Source organism: Pezoporus occidentalis, unplaced genomic scaffold, assembly GCF_034315485.1.
Source record: "Pezoporus occidentalis ecotype Australia unplaced genomic scaffold, CSIRO_AGI_Poc_V1 ctg135, whole genome shotgun sequence".
In the NCBI taxonomy this organism is placed as follows: Eukaryota; Metazoa; Chordata; class Aves; order Psittaciformes; family Psittacidae; genus Pezoporus; species Pezoporus occidentalis.
Window position 1 is genome coordinate 752,904 of NW_026913157.1, and position 16,241 is coordinate 769,144.

Sequence of the window (16,241 nt, forward strand, 5' to 3'; positions counted from 1 at the left end):
GCTTCAGTGTGCGCTCACAGCGCAGAAAGCCAACCGTATCCTGGGCTGCATCAAAAGGAGCGTGACCAGCAGGTCAAAGGAGGTGATCCTTCCCCTCTGCTCTCATGAGACCTCCCCTGGAGTATTGTGTGCAGTTCTGGTATCCTCAAGATAAAAAAGACATGGAACTGTTGGAACAAGTCCAGAGGAGGGCCACGAGGATGATCAGGGGTCTGGAGCACCTCCTGTATGAAGACAGGCTGAGAAAGTTGGGGCTGCTCAGCCTGGAGAAGAGAGGGCTTCGTGGAGACCTCATAGCAGCCTTCCAGTATCTGAAGGGGGCCTAGAAGGATGCTGGGGAGGGACTCTTCCTTAGGGACTGTAGTGACAGGACAAGGCGTAACGGGTTCAAACTTAAACAGGGGAAGTTTAGATTGGATATAAGAAGGAAATTCTTTCCTGTTAGGGTGGTGAGGCACTGGAATGGGTTGCCCAGGGAAGTTGTGAATGCCCCATCCCTGGCAGTGTTCAAGGCCAGGTTGCACAGAGCCTTGGGTGACATGGTTCAGTGTGAGGTGTCCCTGCCCATGGCAGAGGGGTTGGAACTGCATGATCTTAATGTCCGTTCCAACCCTAACTATTCTATGATTCTATTCTATATCCCATTCTATATTTTAATAAAGATTAAATGTTGAATTGTATTAATAGTCTTGGAAAGATGTTGAAGAGTTTGTCACTAATAAACTGTATTTAGGGACAGGGAAATTGTGTTTATTGGCATTGGAGGATGCTCTGTGCCTTTGAGAGAAAGATGATGTTTCTGAAAGGGTGGCATAATTTTGGAATAACACACTGGAATAGGATGTCTGTCTTTTGGTGTTGGAGGGAGGTTTTGTTTGCTTTGAGGCTTTTACACACAGGCCCCAAGAAGCCTTTAGTTTTGCCTCTTGCACGTTTTCCCTTAAACTGTATAATGCTTTGAAGACTTCTTCCTCTGACTACTGTTATGGCAAGGAGTAGGATAAAACTGGTCATACAAGTATATTCCCTAGAAGGGCAGAGTCAGTTCCTATTGGCCAGTACATCTGTCAGTATGTAAAAGCGTGTTGCTGCTAAAAGATAATATTTACAGAGCTTTGTGTATTGACAGGTTTAAAACTTAACCTCAAAACATTTGGTTTTAGTCTTCATTTTATCTTAAAGATGCCCTAAAACTTTCAGCTTTCTTGCACAGTCTACCCTTCAACCTGAGAGGTTTGTAAGATTGGGTTGTTTTTCAGTGGTCCTACAAAATCAGCACTTCACTTGGCTATTTGTCACACATTTATAGTGTCATGGCTGCTAGTGATTGTGTATTAATTCTGGTGTTCTTGTTTTTATGGTATCAGATTTTTGAGTTTAAACTGTTGCATGTACACTCCTGAAGTTGGTTATTGTGTGACTTGTCTTACCATGTTTCCTTTTCAGGTCTCTGATGATGAGATATCCATCTGGATTTAAAGCATGTCTCTGAGCTTCTTAATTCTTCATTAGAGATGCGTTCTTTATTCATGGGTAAGGTCATTTTTTTATGTATCTTTGACCCCTTTCTTAAATATCTTGTGATACAGTTTAACTTAGGAGATTTCAGCAATTTATATTTTATAGGTTAATCAGGTACTTCTGTAGTACAGGGTCCTTTAGATGCTTGTAGTATCTCTTAATTTTGACCCAAGCTTATTATTAAACTTTGTAATTCATGTATCTTAAGTATCAAGGTTGTAACTATATAGCTCTTGTCTTTTAGTGTGACAGATCAAGAAACAGCATGGTTGTTCACATAGGTAGATCATTTTAAAATTGGTCTGTGATTTGAGTTTCCTTTTCTGGTATATACAACAGTTCCATAGGCTTAATTGTGCATCTCATCATACATCTTTTGAATTGGTAGTTTTGGGAAGAAAGAAATTCTGTTGTGGAAAGCAACAAAAGGGCAGGGTGTATATTTGTGCAGTTGAACACTTTCCTCAAGAGTATAAACTATATTTCATCTGAAGCAACTTTGTGGTATTACACACCCCCACCTCAAAACAGTAGAATCAAAACAACCACAAGAATCTTAGCAGAAAGTAGGGATTTTTCTAAATACTACTTGTTTTTTTAATTTTTCTAGGTCTCTAAATAAATCAGCTAACTTAATACATTACAGAATTTATTGTAATGTGTTCTTTCTATATGTTAAGCACTGCTTGCTGAAATATTATTCTGAGACTTTGTGAATTTACCTTGAATTAAAAATTAATGTTAAAATAGATCTCTTTAAAGAAGTATAGTAAACGGCCCAAACATATGCCCTGGGACTTCCTGGTACCATGCTGTTTTATACAGAAAGTAGTTTATTTTTTATGAGAAGTCTAATTTCATCACAAATTCTCAATGCAAAAGGGCACAAATGTCAAGTTGTATTTGCCATGAGAAATAGAATTCCCATTCTGATTAAAATGCCACTTCAGTGGGAGCTTCCATGAGAAGTATTTTGGAACTAGTACTATAAAACACTGGCTGCCATTGCATTGTTAAACTTGTAGCTGTCAAGTCAAATAGATGAAAGTGTTCCAAATGTTTATTTGCTTGAATGCTTTTCTGCTGTCTGAAGGTAAAAGCATGTCCAAAGTTTGAATTGGTACCACAGATCTATTTGGGGAAGGAGAAAGCTGGGTAAAACTGTGTTAAAATACAGTTGTAGCTGCCATCATTTTCTGTATAAGTAGGAGTAAAGATGTGGAAAAGAGACTCACATACAGAAGGCATGTAAAAAATTTCCTTATCAGAACTATTTTGCTTAATTAAGTTGGATGTGATGACGTAGGTTTAGGTTTGGTTTTGTTTTTTTGGGGGGGAGGTTGGTGAGCACTTTTTTTTGTGGTTTGGTATTTTGGGGGGGGGGGGGGGGATTGTGTCTGTTGTTTGGTTTTGGTTTTGGTTTTTGTTTGGTTTTTTTTTTGAAGGAAGGGACAGAAAATAATATGTGTGTTTCAGTTATGTTCAGAAATGTGTCACAATCTTGTGTTCATACGCCTTCACAGTTTCCAGGCTGAGCATCTAACTTTTTCATAATCAAGTACAGCAGAGAGAAATAAAAAAGCATAATTGCTCAATGAATTTGAAAAATGACTGTGTGAAAGTCTAGTTTCTCCAAATCAAATCTCCTTGTATTTCCAAGTTACACTTTTCTTTGGGTTGAAAATATGTCATGGATTTTGTAAACACTAGAGTAAAAGACTAGAGGTAAAAGTACTTCTCTGGACAAAAAAGCAAGGTGTCTTTGCAGCAGTTGTGCTCAGGCTATCGACAGCGGTGTCCTTTCAAAAAGAGGCTTGGGTTGTTTAAGCTTTCTTCTTAACAAATTTGTATTGGTATACTTAGGAAGTTTATCGTGTCTAGCCTTCAGATGTCTCATTTTACAAGTTCATCTGTGCTGGTATTATTGAAGTGAAGCTGAGATCTTCAGGTTATATTTTCTTTTTAAACCTACTAAGATTTATGTGCTTTTATAATGCCTTTGCATTTTAATAAGAGGGTCTCTTATTTTGTGCCTTTTTTTTCTTTTTTCCTTATGCTGAAAATAAGTAGGAAAAACTAAGGCGAAAAGTGTTTCTTGGATTATAAGCAAGGCAGCAAATTCCTGTGAGGCTCAGAGTTACAGTTCCATGACTGCAGTGATAACAGCTGTTATATGTGGGTTTTTTTCCCATTTTGTATTACAAATGTACACAATCAAATATGAAGAGGCTCTCTAGTATGTGTTTTTCAGTGCAGGACAGTTGTAGCCTCATTCCATATTTCTAGGCTACTATGCAGTCAAAATCAAGAGTGTGTGCAGTAAATTTCCATAGAGTAGCTGGCTGTATGTCACTTAAAAAAAAAAAAAAAATAAATTTGAAAAAAGTGGTGCATCCTATTGTATCTGTATTGCTAAAGATGGAAGAAATTGCTCTGCTTTTTCTGCCTTTCAAGATAGCGTGACTTCAGTAGCTTCCCTTACGAGTCATTGTGAAATAACAGTTTATCGCTGAGCATAACCAAGGACCCATTTGTAGTCTGCTGAGCTAATTGTACTTAGTCTCTAGGTAAACTTCTATTGATAAAGGCTTCAAATTTCAGTTTTTACCAGTAGAGTCCTTGGTTGCCTGGACCATGACATTTTACATATGGCTGCTGCCCTTTTCATCTAATCTTTCCACCCTCTGCGTGGGGGTTTCTTTAATTAGATCATTTGTTCTGGGTCAGCAGTATTATGTCCTTGTATTTATTCTGACTTAATTGTCTTCTCTTAGCTATAATAGCTCTTCCCTGACTTAAGTTTTGAGTTAAAATGTCCTAAGGTGGGAGATGATTATACTGGAAATGATACAAAAAACTAAACCCATGCCACATCATCTACCTGAATCCTGATGTTGGTTTATTGTCTATTGGAAGGTGTTTGATACTGGGAAAGTCATTCTGTTGCTTTCAATCATAAGCACGCAACTTAATCAGTGCTAGAAGATAATGGGGCCTAATTTATGTTAGTGCTTCCTTTAACTTGGGACTTCAGGAAGTCCTAACTTCAAGCAGTGTATTATACATGTGTCACCTGGAAACCATGGCTGTTTTGCTATGCTAAGCTGTCACCTTCCTAAGCTTCTGTGCTTTTTTTATAGCATGCTTGTGCTCTATAGTCATGGTAATTAACACTTACACCAATCCATACTTGCTAGATGTCACCGACTGGTGATTTTTGAGTGTGATACAGGATCCATCTATCTTTTTTCTGTGTAGACCAGAAGTTATATACCCAAACCTTCAATCAGGTTTATTAGTTTAGGTTATTATTCTGACTATGGTCCCAACACCATCTGTAGGTTATGAGAACAGGTTTTCATCAGCCTGTCAGAGACTAGTTTGTACTTAATAGGTTCAATGTGAACCTTGTTCATCAGTGAAATTTTTAGATTTCCATTCAGGGTATCCATTTTTGCAAGGATCCCATGTTCATTTTATTCTTAGGAGAATTCATTAATGAAGAATTGCAGTTCAAATGGAGGAGGAGGGCATGAAGGTGAGCTTTAGTAGTAGGGTCAGGAATTAAAAGCTGTGGCTGTTTTATTTCCTTCCCTTTTTTTTTTTTTAATTGGATATACGTATTGACAGGACAAAGGAATTATTATTACATGGAGATGCCTTTAGTTCTGTTACGTCTCTTAAGTGAGGTAAAATACAGTTTTTCAGAAACTTCCTTAATTGAACATAAATACAAGAAATGGAGTATCTCAGCGTTTTCCAGTGAAGTCAAGGTAGTTTTGTTTTTAAATGTAGTTTATAACCTTGTTAAGTTTCTTGTATAGACCTACAGAATTGTGTACATTTTATGTGCTATGTCTGATTTCTTATCCTACAACCAGTTTAATTCTGGACTGCTAAAGCCACAATTCTGTTCCAATTCAATAGTTTTAATGAAAATGGTAAAGAAAAAATCTAAAACTTGGGTAATTGAGGAAACTGAATGAAAAAATGAAACCATTACATTTAAAACATCAAATATTACTTTAATTGTGTAAGCATGAAGAGGATAAATGCTACCCAAGCATCAAGTAGAAGCAAAAATGACTTAGTTGATTTGTGGTTTAACTAAACTCTGATGTTAAGAAAAAAATACCACATATCTGGAAAAGTATTGTGGAGGTGAAGGAGCAATGCGGAAAGCCATAAAAGTAATCTTTCTCCTTTTTTTTTTTTTCTTTCTCTGTTTTTTTCTCTCCCGTAGGATCCTTTAACGTTTTGAGATGAACGTTTCATCAGAAGCACTAATGGACGTTGGCATGCCTTGGATAATCTGGTGACTGCTGGATGTCATTCGTTTCTGTTCACCGCAGAGCGCCAAAATTGACTCCATTTGGAGTTGAGAGAAAAAGCAGTACAGGCCTACCAAAATGACTGATCCTATGATGGATTTTTTTGATGATGCCAATCTTTTTAGTGAGACCTTAGAAGGTTTGTCAGATGATGCCTTTGTTCAACCTGGACCTGTTTCACTTGTTGATGAATTGAATTTGGGTGCAGAATTTGAACCTTTGCACATAGACTCATTAAACCATGTGCAAGATGCTCAAAATCAACAAAAGATGAGTGATTTTGATCAGCTGAATCAGTTTGATTCACTGAAACTCCACTCAGTAAATCAGTCTTTTAATAGCCCAGCTGACAATGTCTTATCACCACACTCTCAGTTCAGTTGTTCACCAGTTCATCCACAGAACCAGTCTAATGGGATGTTTCCAGATGTGGCTGATGGTAGTCCTATGTGGGGTCATCAAACTGCCACAACTGTTTCAAATCAGAATGGGTCCCCCTTTCACCAAGGACATTCTCAGTCTATGCAGCAAAATAAAAGCTTTGTAGCACACCATGACTTTGCCTTATTTCAGGCTAACGAGCCGCAGCATCAGTGTGCCTCGCTACAGTCACAACAAAGCAGAAACAACACGGGGCAAGATGCTCTGAGTCAGCCAAAAGACTTCATGGAAGTTAATGTATCTACTTCTCTCAGAGTTGGTGTCAACCACCCATCTCCAGTTTCTAATCCATCAACTTCACAGCAGCCTCTGTCTGTTCAGCAGTTTTCTCAAACTGGAAGTGCTTCACTACATTTTTGTGGGAATCAAGAAGGAAATTTTGATGGACAGTCTCCAACTATTACTCCATGTTCTGTCAGTAATAGCCAACAATTTTCATCTCCTTTTTCTTACTCTAATCACCACATTTCCCCTACGAGCCTTCTTCGGTCTACAACAGCTCTTTCTACTACCCAGCAGACACACTCTATCTCTGACTTCACTGGAAGCGATGCCTTTACATCTCAAACGGGGACCAAGCAAGAAACAACCAATCACATGTTGAATCCTAATACACCTCTGAATTCAAATACTTTTCAAATGTTGCATTCTGCACATCCTCAGGGCAACTTTAGTAGTTCAAAACTTTCTCCTGTAAATATTAGTTTTTCGGCTTCTACTGGTTCTGCATCTCAGATAAGCCATTTCACTGACCCAATTGAAAGCAACGGTTTTACATCTTTAGATGAGAACTTACTTCATCAAGTCGACACTCATAATGAACCATTTACAGGACTTGATCCAGATGACCTTCTTCAGGAAGACCTTCTGCCACAGTTCGATGATTCTGCATTTGTTCAGGATAGCACAAGCCATGTTTTAGAGCATGACCTAGAACACCATATAACCCCAGAGCAAGTAACACAGTCATCTGACCTTGTTCGGGCACAGTCTCACAGTCAGATCCGTCCTTGGCATTCTCCAGTTTCTAATCAGCATCTGCAAGACAGAAGTCGTGTAGCCTTACAAGGACAGGTGTGTAGGGATTTGGGGGTGGAGGTTGAGGTCCTTGATTTGGTTGATCTGGTGAAATGAATAATAGTGACTGGTTCTTGTACTAAAGCATGATTACTTAAATCTCTCAGCCGTTCTTACTTGACTCTGAAGAAGTCTTAAGTGATGGCTACTTTAGGGGGAAAAAAAACAACCTGTTGATGCAGACCTTTTTGTCTCCTTTTCTTACTGTTGTAGAAAATAAGATGTACATGACCTGAAATATTTAGAGAAAATGGTGCCAGTCCTTCTGCTGCTTATATTTCCTAAGTACAGCAGAGAAAATTGGTTGTTTTGTGATTCTGGTGCAAATACAATGGCTTATTGTCTTTTTAAGTACTTACAGCAACATATTTTTAAGAGCTTTGATAAGGCTTGTGTAGATGATTTACTTCAGAAATTGCACTGGTTTTGTTGTTAGTTGGTCCTTTGCTTGGTATCTTTGTGCTTATGCTAATTGGCTAAAAATACAGTCTTTTTGTTGTTGGTTTTGGTGTGCTTAGTAATAATAGAAACATATAAAATGCTATGCTGTTGTTTAATTTTTGTTACTTTTGGCTAAACAAAAAAACACTGCAGTTGTTTTAGTGTAATGTGCCCATCTGCAAGTATTAAGCCTTCCACGTGGAGAACAACACTCAATATTAAGTGTACTTTTAAAATTCCTGACCTTTATCTTCATCTATATCATCATCTTTTATAGGAAGCATGTAAACATCAATGAATTGAAATATAGGCTGGCACTTTTGGATTGCTTTGGTCTGTTACAAGACTAGCTAAGCTTTTCAAAACCAAACAAAATGGTGCAAGTAAAGTTGGTTTTTTCCCACAACATTGTAACCAGCAAAAATGATGTTTTTATTACAGAAGCTGGAAGCCTCAGTGTATGTGAGATTCTTGCAGGTTTTTCAGTGTAAAAAGTTCCTAAATCAAAGGAAAATACTTCTTGAACATAGAAAAGACTTAATCAAATGCAATTAATTATTCTTTCAGCTCTTAAGATTTACCAATCTTTAAAGCTGTTGCTGTGGTTTTCGAGATGGGTTTAGTGGTCCTCTTTGTTAATGCTTGAAAAGTGATGTCAGCAAATGCAGTACCTTAATCTTATCATAGTTTTATCTGTTCGGTAGCTTCCAGTCCGTATTTGATTTGACAGGAATGACTGAAACGTCTTCAGTAAAATGGCTTGGCAGAAGGAGATACTGCTGTAGCCTAAATGCTCATGTTCAGCTGTCATGGCTGGTTATCTGGGGTTTTCAAAATTGTGAGACTGTTGAAGTCCATGTACATACGAACAGTTGAAAGTAGGAATCTTTATTTTAAACTGTTTTTTCCAGTAGAGATTTAGCTTGTATTTGAGAAAGGTGATGAAATAGAAATTTTTTCTAATTTTCAATCTGCATTTCAAAATAGAGGCAACTCTGACATCAAATGTAAACCTGCAGACATCTTGAAAAAGGTTGTAATTACTGTGTTACTTGTATATTCTTGCAGCCAATATTCTTTCTACCTGAGAATATAGAAAGCTGTCTTGTTGGGGAAAAAAAAATTAGAAAGAAAGGAACTTAATTACTGACTTGCTTCTACTTAGTGTCCTAGGTTCAGCTGTAGCAGTTATTTTTCTCCTTCATAGTACGTGGTGCATTGCTGTGTGTTGGCCTTAGTCTGAGAGCAGTGCTGGTAACACACCAGTGTTTTAGTTGTGGCTCAGTATTGCATACTGTGATCAAGGACTTTTCAGTCTCCTGCCAGTGAGGAGGGGCACAGGAAGCTGGGAGGAAGGAGAGACATGACACCTGACCCAAATTAGCCAAAGAGGTATTCCATACCACAGCATGTCATGCCCAGTATATAAACTGATGGGAGTTACCTGGTGTCCTGGGTTCAGCAGTAGCAGTCATTTTTCTCCGTGGTAGCTGGTGCAGTGCTGTGTTTTGACTTTCAGCCTGGGAACAGAGCTGATAACGATGTTTTGGTTTGGCCAAGCACTTTGTGAGCCTCATGCTCTGCCAGGGAGGAGGGAAAGCCAGGAGGAAGCAGAGACGGGACACCTGACCCAAACTGACCAAAGAGGTATTCCGTACCACAGCACGTCATGCCCAGGATGTAACTGGGAGTTAGCCGGAAGGGCTGGGAGACTGAGGGGTTGGAGGAGGTATCGGTCGATGCTTGGTCGGGCTGGGGGGGGAGGGAGTTATTGGTCGGCTGGTGGTGAGGTGTTGTATTCTCTTCCCTTTTTATATCCTTTATCATTATTATTATTGGTGGTAGCAGTAGTGATTTGTGTTATACCTTAGTTACTAAACTGTTCTTACCTCAACCCGTGGGAGTTGCATTCTTTTCGATTCTCCTCTCTGCCCCTCTGGAGTAGGAAGCGGGAAAGAAGGGGGGGGGGAGTGAGTGAACGAGTTACCTGACTTTGTTTAAACCACGACACCCGGAAGGCCAGATCACTGCTCAGGTCAGCCTGGGTATCGGTTGGTGGGTGGTGAGCAGTGGTATTCGGCATCACTGCTGTTTATTGGTTCTCTTCCCTTTCCTTTTTAACTTTATATTCTCTTCTCTTGTTACTTCCTTTATCGTTAATAGTAGTAGTAGTAGTTTTGTCAACTACTATGTCAATAGTAGTAGTCTTATCAACCCCCATGGGGTTTGTGTTCTTTGGGTTCTCCTCCCCATCCTGCCTGGAGCTGGGGCTGGAGGGAGGTGTGGAGAGCCGAAGGAGGAAGAAGGGGGGAGTGAGCAAGTGGCTACAGGGTTCTGAGTTACCAGCTGGGCTGAAACCATGACACAGTTTGCAGGACACAAGCCTGTGAAGGAGGCAGTCTAGCACTTTTTTCCTCTCTTTAATTTTATGTCATTAGTGTAGAGATAAGAGTTTTATACATTTAAGCTTCAGTCTTGGTTCAGTAGAGATTGCTTCTCCATTTCTATTTCGGCTTATGGTTCTGGAGTGTGTGGTTGTAGATTTCTACCAGTGAAACTTTTCCTGTAAAACTGGTGTGACATTAATGGAGATGTATACAGCTGTGTATTTGACATCAGCGTGATGAAGTGAATGATGCAGTAGATGCACTCCATTGGTTTTGGTAAACACTTCTTATTTTTTTAGGTTGGGGAAGGGGAAGAAGAGGGCACAGCCTAAGTAGCTACTTGTCAGTTATCTCTGCAACCTAAAGACACATGTAGTAGCTCCTAGTGAAATTTGATGCTGTTTATTACTGTGTGTACAGTAATGCAGGGGGAACAGCACCCAAATTCCCTGCCAGGAAGTGGAGCAGCAGAACCACAAGCTATAAACAGTAGCATTGAGACTGTTGGTCTCCCATGAGCATACTTGGGTGAAGGGTGAAGAGGAAGTGGATTCCGGGAAAAGTGGGGGTGGCAAGAAATCCAGGGTTTGGGATCCAGCCATTGTGAGGAGCCTTGGGATACAAGCCAGGCAGCAAAAAGCAATTCTAAGAAAATTCTCCGGTGCTGTGACTTTTCTGTTGTGTTCAAGAGAACTATTTAAGTCTTACTTCCATCTTGCTACATCAGTTGTTCTGTAGCTAGGAATAGAGGGAAAGTTCTGAGACCTGTGGAGAGTGTTTAAGGTTCTTGGGGTTTGGGATTGGTTTTTATTGTGTAAATACAAAGCAACTTTCCAGTATTTAAACTTTTTTTTTACATTTTTTACCCTGGAAATTTGAAATGAGACAGAAAATGGATAAAAACTGCTTGGTTTGGTTTTTATTATTTCAGGGTATGTAATAAATGGTATAAATTGGATTCTGACATAGAGTTTGTCTAATCAGACAGATGTTTCATGTTTTCATCAGAAACTCATTGTGAAGTGGTAGCTGTCAAACCGTTGACAGGAATGTATTGATGGGGGAGTGCAGAAGCATATGATGTAGAGAGGCCTGTTTAAGTCAGTAGTCTATGTAATATGAATAGTAACAGAAATGTATGGCAATTACTGAAGTTAAGTGTTTCAGATCTGTCTTTTGTCTGAGTTAGGTGAGAAGGGATTTTGATAATTTTAATTTGGAATAATTAAGGTGAAATCTTCATTGTTTAACAAGGCAGTGTTTCATACCAGCTTTTGTACACACTGTGGAAACAGTGGATTAAATTGTTTTCATCAATCTTAGTTTGATCACAGTTGAGTGTTATTTCAGACAGGAAACCTTTTTATTTTAGTAAATAATTAATGAACTGTAGCTATGTGAATAAACACAACATTAGACAACCAGAGATCTTCAACTACAGTTATGTTGAGGTTATTTGAAATTAAGGGTGAGCATTAAACAGTTCTGATGAGCATGCTTGCTTCCAGATAATGAAACATTTTTACTTATACAGCTATTCTTTTGATAGAAATTAATTTCAAAATTAATATATCTATTCTGTGTAACAATGCTGCAGAAATAAAAACCATCTAGAATGTCTTATACTGCTGTTACACTTGCAGTGCCTGCTATAATTAGATTATAGTGGTAAATAAATTGTGCCTCTTAATTTTATATCATGCATTTTTCATTAGAGTTAGTTTGAGAACAAAGTGGAGAAGTAAACTGAAGATTCATGTAGCCTCAGCTTCGACTAATACATTTGTAACCTTTAACTCCACTTAAAACTGCTTTAAGTTTGCTAATGCTAAATAATTTATTCACTTTTTTGTAAAGTTGAAAAAAGATGACAAAAATAAAGACTTCAACATTCAGTTCAGCATCTTTAGGGAAAAAAAAAAAAGTTGGGAAGATAATCTGAACTATAACCTGTCCTAAGAGAAGTTTACAACCCTCTTGCTGTATATGTTTTTTTTTTGTAATAAATGTTTTAACCTCTTCTGGCTACATACATGAAAGCAGAATAACTGAGATTAAACTGGAAAGTAATATTCAGTTAATAATCTTGTGTGCTGTAGGGCAAGGTGGTAGTGTTAGTTCCTAACTTTGATGAATCTTCTTTTCTGTTTTGTGACTATGTGTTTGGCACCTAACTTGATCCTTAAGGATATCAGTAAATTCCAGTATCTCGTGTCTGACTTGTTTTGTAAAACCCAGCTTGAAACCTGCTTTTACCCTTGGAAGCATGAGGTTTCCAACCACTTGTTTTATACCAAGAGATGAGACTGGTTTTGGAGAGAATTTGTCTTGCCCTCATTGAAAGTTTAGCAAAGTCTGAATATCGTAGATGGTTGCTTGGTGGTGGTGTGCCTTGGGATATCTGTATAGATCAGGATGGCATAACCTCCTATATGAGCGTATCATCAGAGATGGAACTAAGTTTCACCTCATCAAAGTCCAGGCATCTGTGCTGCTGAGGTGCATGCCTTGAATTGTCACAGGTCTTTCAACTCTGACTCTCTTAGCAGATGCCTCTTTTTATCAACTCTAAATTCATTGTAGACAAGTATCCCTTGGATTATTCCTCTTGTAAACCTCTTACTCTGCCATTGTTTGCTGTTCTACTTGTAGAGGAAATACTGAGCTGTAAAGTTTTTATGACAAATACTATGCAGTGATATGTTTTCTTGGCTAGTTATGGGAGCAAGCAAATTAGTTGATCTAAGCAGTTATGGAGAGTGTATAAATGTCAAGGAGATAGTATTTGTCAGAGTGTATTTCATACGTTCTATGTAGTTTAATTTGAAGTGAGCCTGTAATGAGAAATATTTTAAAGTAATAAATTGATCACACTACATACAAATTCTATGTAAATGTGCCAGGCTGTTTTGCAGTATATAGGTTATGGCTCCTAAGTATTGTTACGATACAAGATTGTAAAAATTATGATGCTGTTATATATTGCTTGTGAAGCAATGGATGACAGTTTTGAGTGGGACTGAGCATAGTAAGATATGAGCCTCAATTTGCCCTACTTTGTATCATCTGAAAACTGCAATCTAGACATCTGTTCCAGTAAGCAGGGGGGAAGCATGAAAAGTCTTATTTTGAAATCTTGAAATGTAACAAAAACACACCCCAACAAATTAACTCCCAAACTAAAAGAGCAACTAAAACCTTGTTCTTTTTCCTAAAATGCTTAATAGTGCTGGTATAGCTCGCATTAAACATATCCACTGTATCGATACTGTTATTGTTTCTTTAATTATGGTTAATTTTATGGGTGACATCATATTAGCAAATGTAAATCTTTGAGCTTTCCTTTTAAACATTTCTAGGATTTGTATGGATTTAGTTATATGTGCTTAAGGAAGAATTTTCACCTTCCTTGTAGGAGCTTAATAAATTATCTACCACAGTGAGGCAGCAGAATTCAGTTGTCATCTCCCAGCACCTAACAGGTTTATCTATCATGTGTGTACAAGTAAGGAAAGCAGGCTCTCCACTGACCTTCTTTGTGCCATATTTTGCAGCTTTTTTTTTGCTGTCTTTATTATGATTCTGTGATTTTTCAGAAAGGCCTGCACGGATGGGGGGAGTCCAAATGGTGAAGCTGTGTGCAGTTAATGAGAGGGAGGAGGAGAGCATCTCTGAGCTTGAGTAGTGTAGCTCCTGGAATGAACTAAATCTTTTAAACTAGAGCTGTATATAATGTTCTTATGACAAATCTATGGCTTTTTGACAAAGATGGATTCATCACTGAAAATAGCAATATTTAGATAGTTTTATTTATAGTTGAATGTGTATGAAGCATTTCCTTTTGCTTATTTTTTGATCTAAGTTTTATGTAAGCATTTTGTATGTTTTGTCTCTTAAAAAGACAAAGATTGAAGAAGGGAAGTACATATTTGTGAAATTAGTTTGTAACACATTTACTCATGGGTATTTATTGCAATTTATAATCTCTACCATTTTTTATTTGCCTTGTTTTTACTTTCAAAATATAGCTGTATAGTAAGGGAAAGACAAAAACTGTTGGGCTTCCAAGAACAGGGAAAATGCGGCAGATTCTCTGCTTTACTGTTTTAAAAGATTTATGAATTTGTTACTCGTTACCATCTCTGGATACAGTTAAATTGTTTCATCATTCTTCTTTCTTTAAATCTTTTTTGCTATCACTAATGCTTTCCTTAAGTCTCAACCCTTTGTCATTTGTCAAATAATTAGGCTGTCCTATTCTTTGTGTATGCTTCCTCTTTAAAATGAAGTACTTGCTGTTGTAATAGTTATAATTTAAGAATATAATTTTTCCTGAGATAATTGCACACTCATTAAATGACTGCAATAATTGTCTTTAAAATGTGCCAAAAGAGAAGCATTTTTGTAAAAAGTAGTTAACATGGCAGGCATAGAAAGGAAGCTTCTGGCTGGGGGTCAACTTACAGCAGTGATTCTATTGGATATCAAGGCGAGACTAGTTGACAAAAACAAGTAAAATAGATACTGTTTTTTAATGATACTGCAGATCAAGTGTGATTGAATAATTAATTATTTGCAAGCAGATGTCTTGTTAACACTGAAGAACTATAAAGCAATTCAGTAATGTGAGAATACTGATACAATTGTGCAAGCTTAGTGTTGGGAAGGAGTGGTACATAACTACAGAGAAAACAGAAGACAAACCTTAAACTGTCTTTTAAAGACAGCAACCCATACTATAGACTGTTAAATCTGTAGTTCAGTTTATGCCTAAATTGTAATTCGTCTAAGGGGGAAAAAAAGTTTATGAAAAAAGCCTCTATCCACTGTATGCTGCTAATGCAGCATTTGTGTGATGAACTGAACTGGGAAACTCAGGTGAGAGAAACTTTCTGTGTTTTTGTTGAGGGTGTTTTTCAGGAATACAGGTTCCTGAATTAGTTCTCCTTTTAGCTGCACAGAATTGTGTACCATGGAGTCTGCTGTGGGGAGAGAGGAACGAGTGGAAAGCATCATTTGCTGCAGTAGAGGCAAAATCATTGTCCCGCAAAATCATGGAACCACAGCCTCAAATGCAAAGAGAGTGCAAGTGGGCTTGTTGTATAGGACTGGCCTTTGGCACCAGTAACCACTCTTCTGCTTTGTCTAAAACAGTTACCTAAACTCTGATATTTTGAGTGGCTTTGAACATCGCATTGCCTCTAAAACTTCCAGAACAGTGCTTCATCTTTAGACATTTTGTAGAAAATCAGCGCTTTAAAAGTGTTAGTGAAGTGCTATTACTGAATGAGAAGCAGAACTTTGAAAGATGTTAACCAGTAGTATGGTTTTGAAGCCAAAGAATCTAAAGTACATTTGGAATTCACGTGGCTTTTGTTCAGATGTCTGTGTGCACTCGGGTTTTACAGCTTCTTTTAGATGTAATGTTAATTCTAAAGGTATAGAGAGATCAAAATAATTTCCAGCACTTTGTCCACCTAACAGCTTCCTACATGTAGAGAGATACTGTTTTCTTTGTTCATTATGAGGTTGAAACATTTGCAAAAGTTCCTGGTTACATGGATTTCTAAGGCGGTGTTTATCTTCAGGTGTTGAGTGGAATGAATTTGGGAACTCTTAAAGCTAATAAATACAATCATGGATTTCTAGGATGATGTGTCTGAGAATTCTTACATTGATTTGAATAAGTTTGATAAATGAAGCTAGGAATGTTGCTTTAGGCTAGAAGTGGTTGACAAGTCTTACACTTTTGAGGGCTGTGTAATTTGTAGTAGAGATTGTTTTTTCTTTCATAAATGTGTTAAGTTTTCTTTTGTGTGTGTTATTTGGCTTCTGCTCTCTTGATGCCTTACTGTGAAGGCTAGCATTTTAATTTGTATCTTATGAAATTGTTCCCCTATTTTACATACTGCCTGTTGAGGAATTAAGTCTGCTTTTGAAAGCAATTTTAATGTTAGTAGCATTAGGTATCTATAGATATAATGCTATTCAATAGCATATTGAATTGTAAATCAGAATCAGTTTCATAGATTGATAAGAAAGC

At 37.7% G+C, this 16,241-nt stretch overlaps 1 protein-coding gene across 6 annotated transcripts in view; it reads left to right on the top strand.

Annotated features, from left to right (window-relative positions):
• Window positions 1-16,241, top strand: part of CHD9 (chromodomain helicase DNA binding protein 9) — a 92,515-nt gene that overhangs the window by 9,901 nt on the left and 66,373 nt on the right. For all 6 annotated transcript variants that reach the window (XM_062609113.1, XM_062609118.1, XM_062609119.1 and 3 more), the window contains exons 2-3: window positions 1,447-1,533; window positions 5,765-7,367. In XM_062609113.1, the coding sequence (XP_062465097.1) occupies window positions 5,931-7,367 (1,437 nt within the window). In that variant the 5' untranslated portion in view covers window positions 1,447-1,533; window positions 5,765-5,930. The remainder of the gene's footprint in view (window positions 1-1,446; window positions 1,534-5,764; window positions 7,368-16,241) is intronic.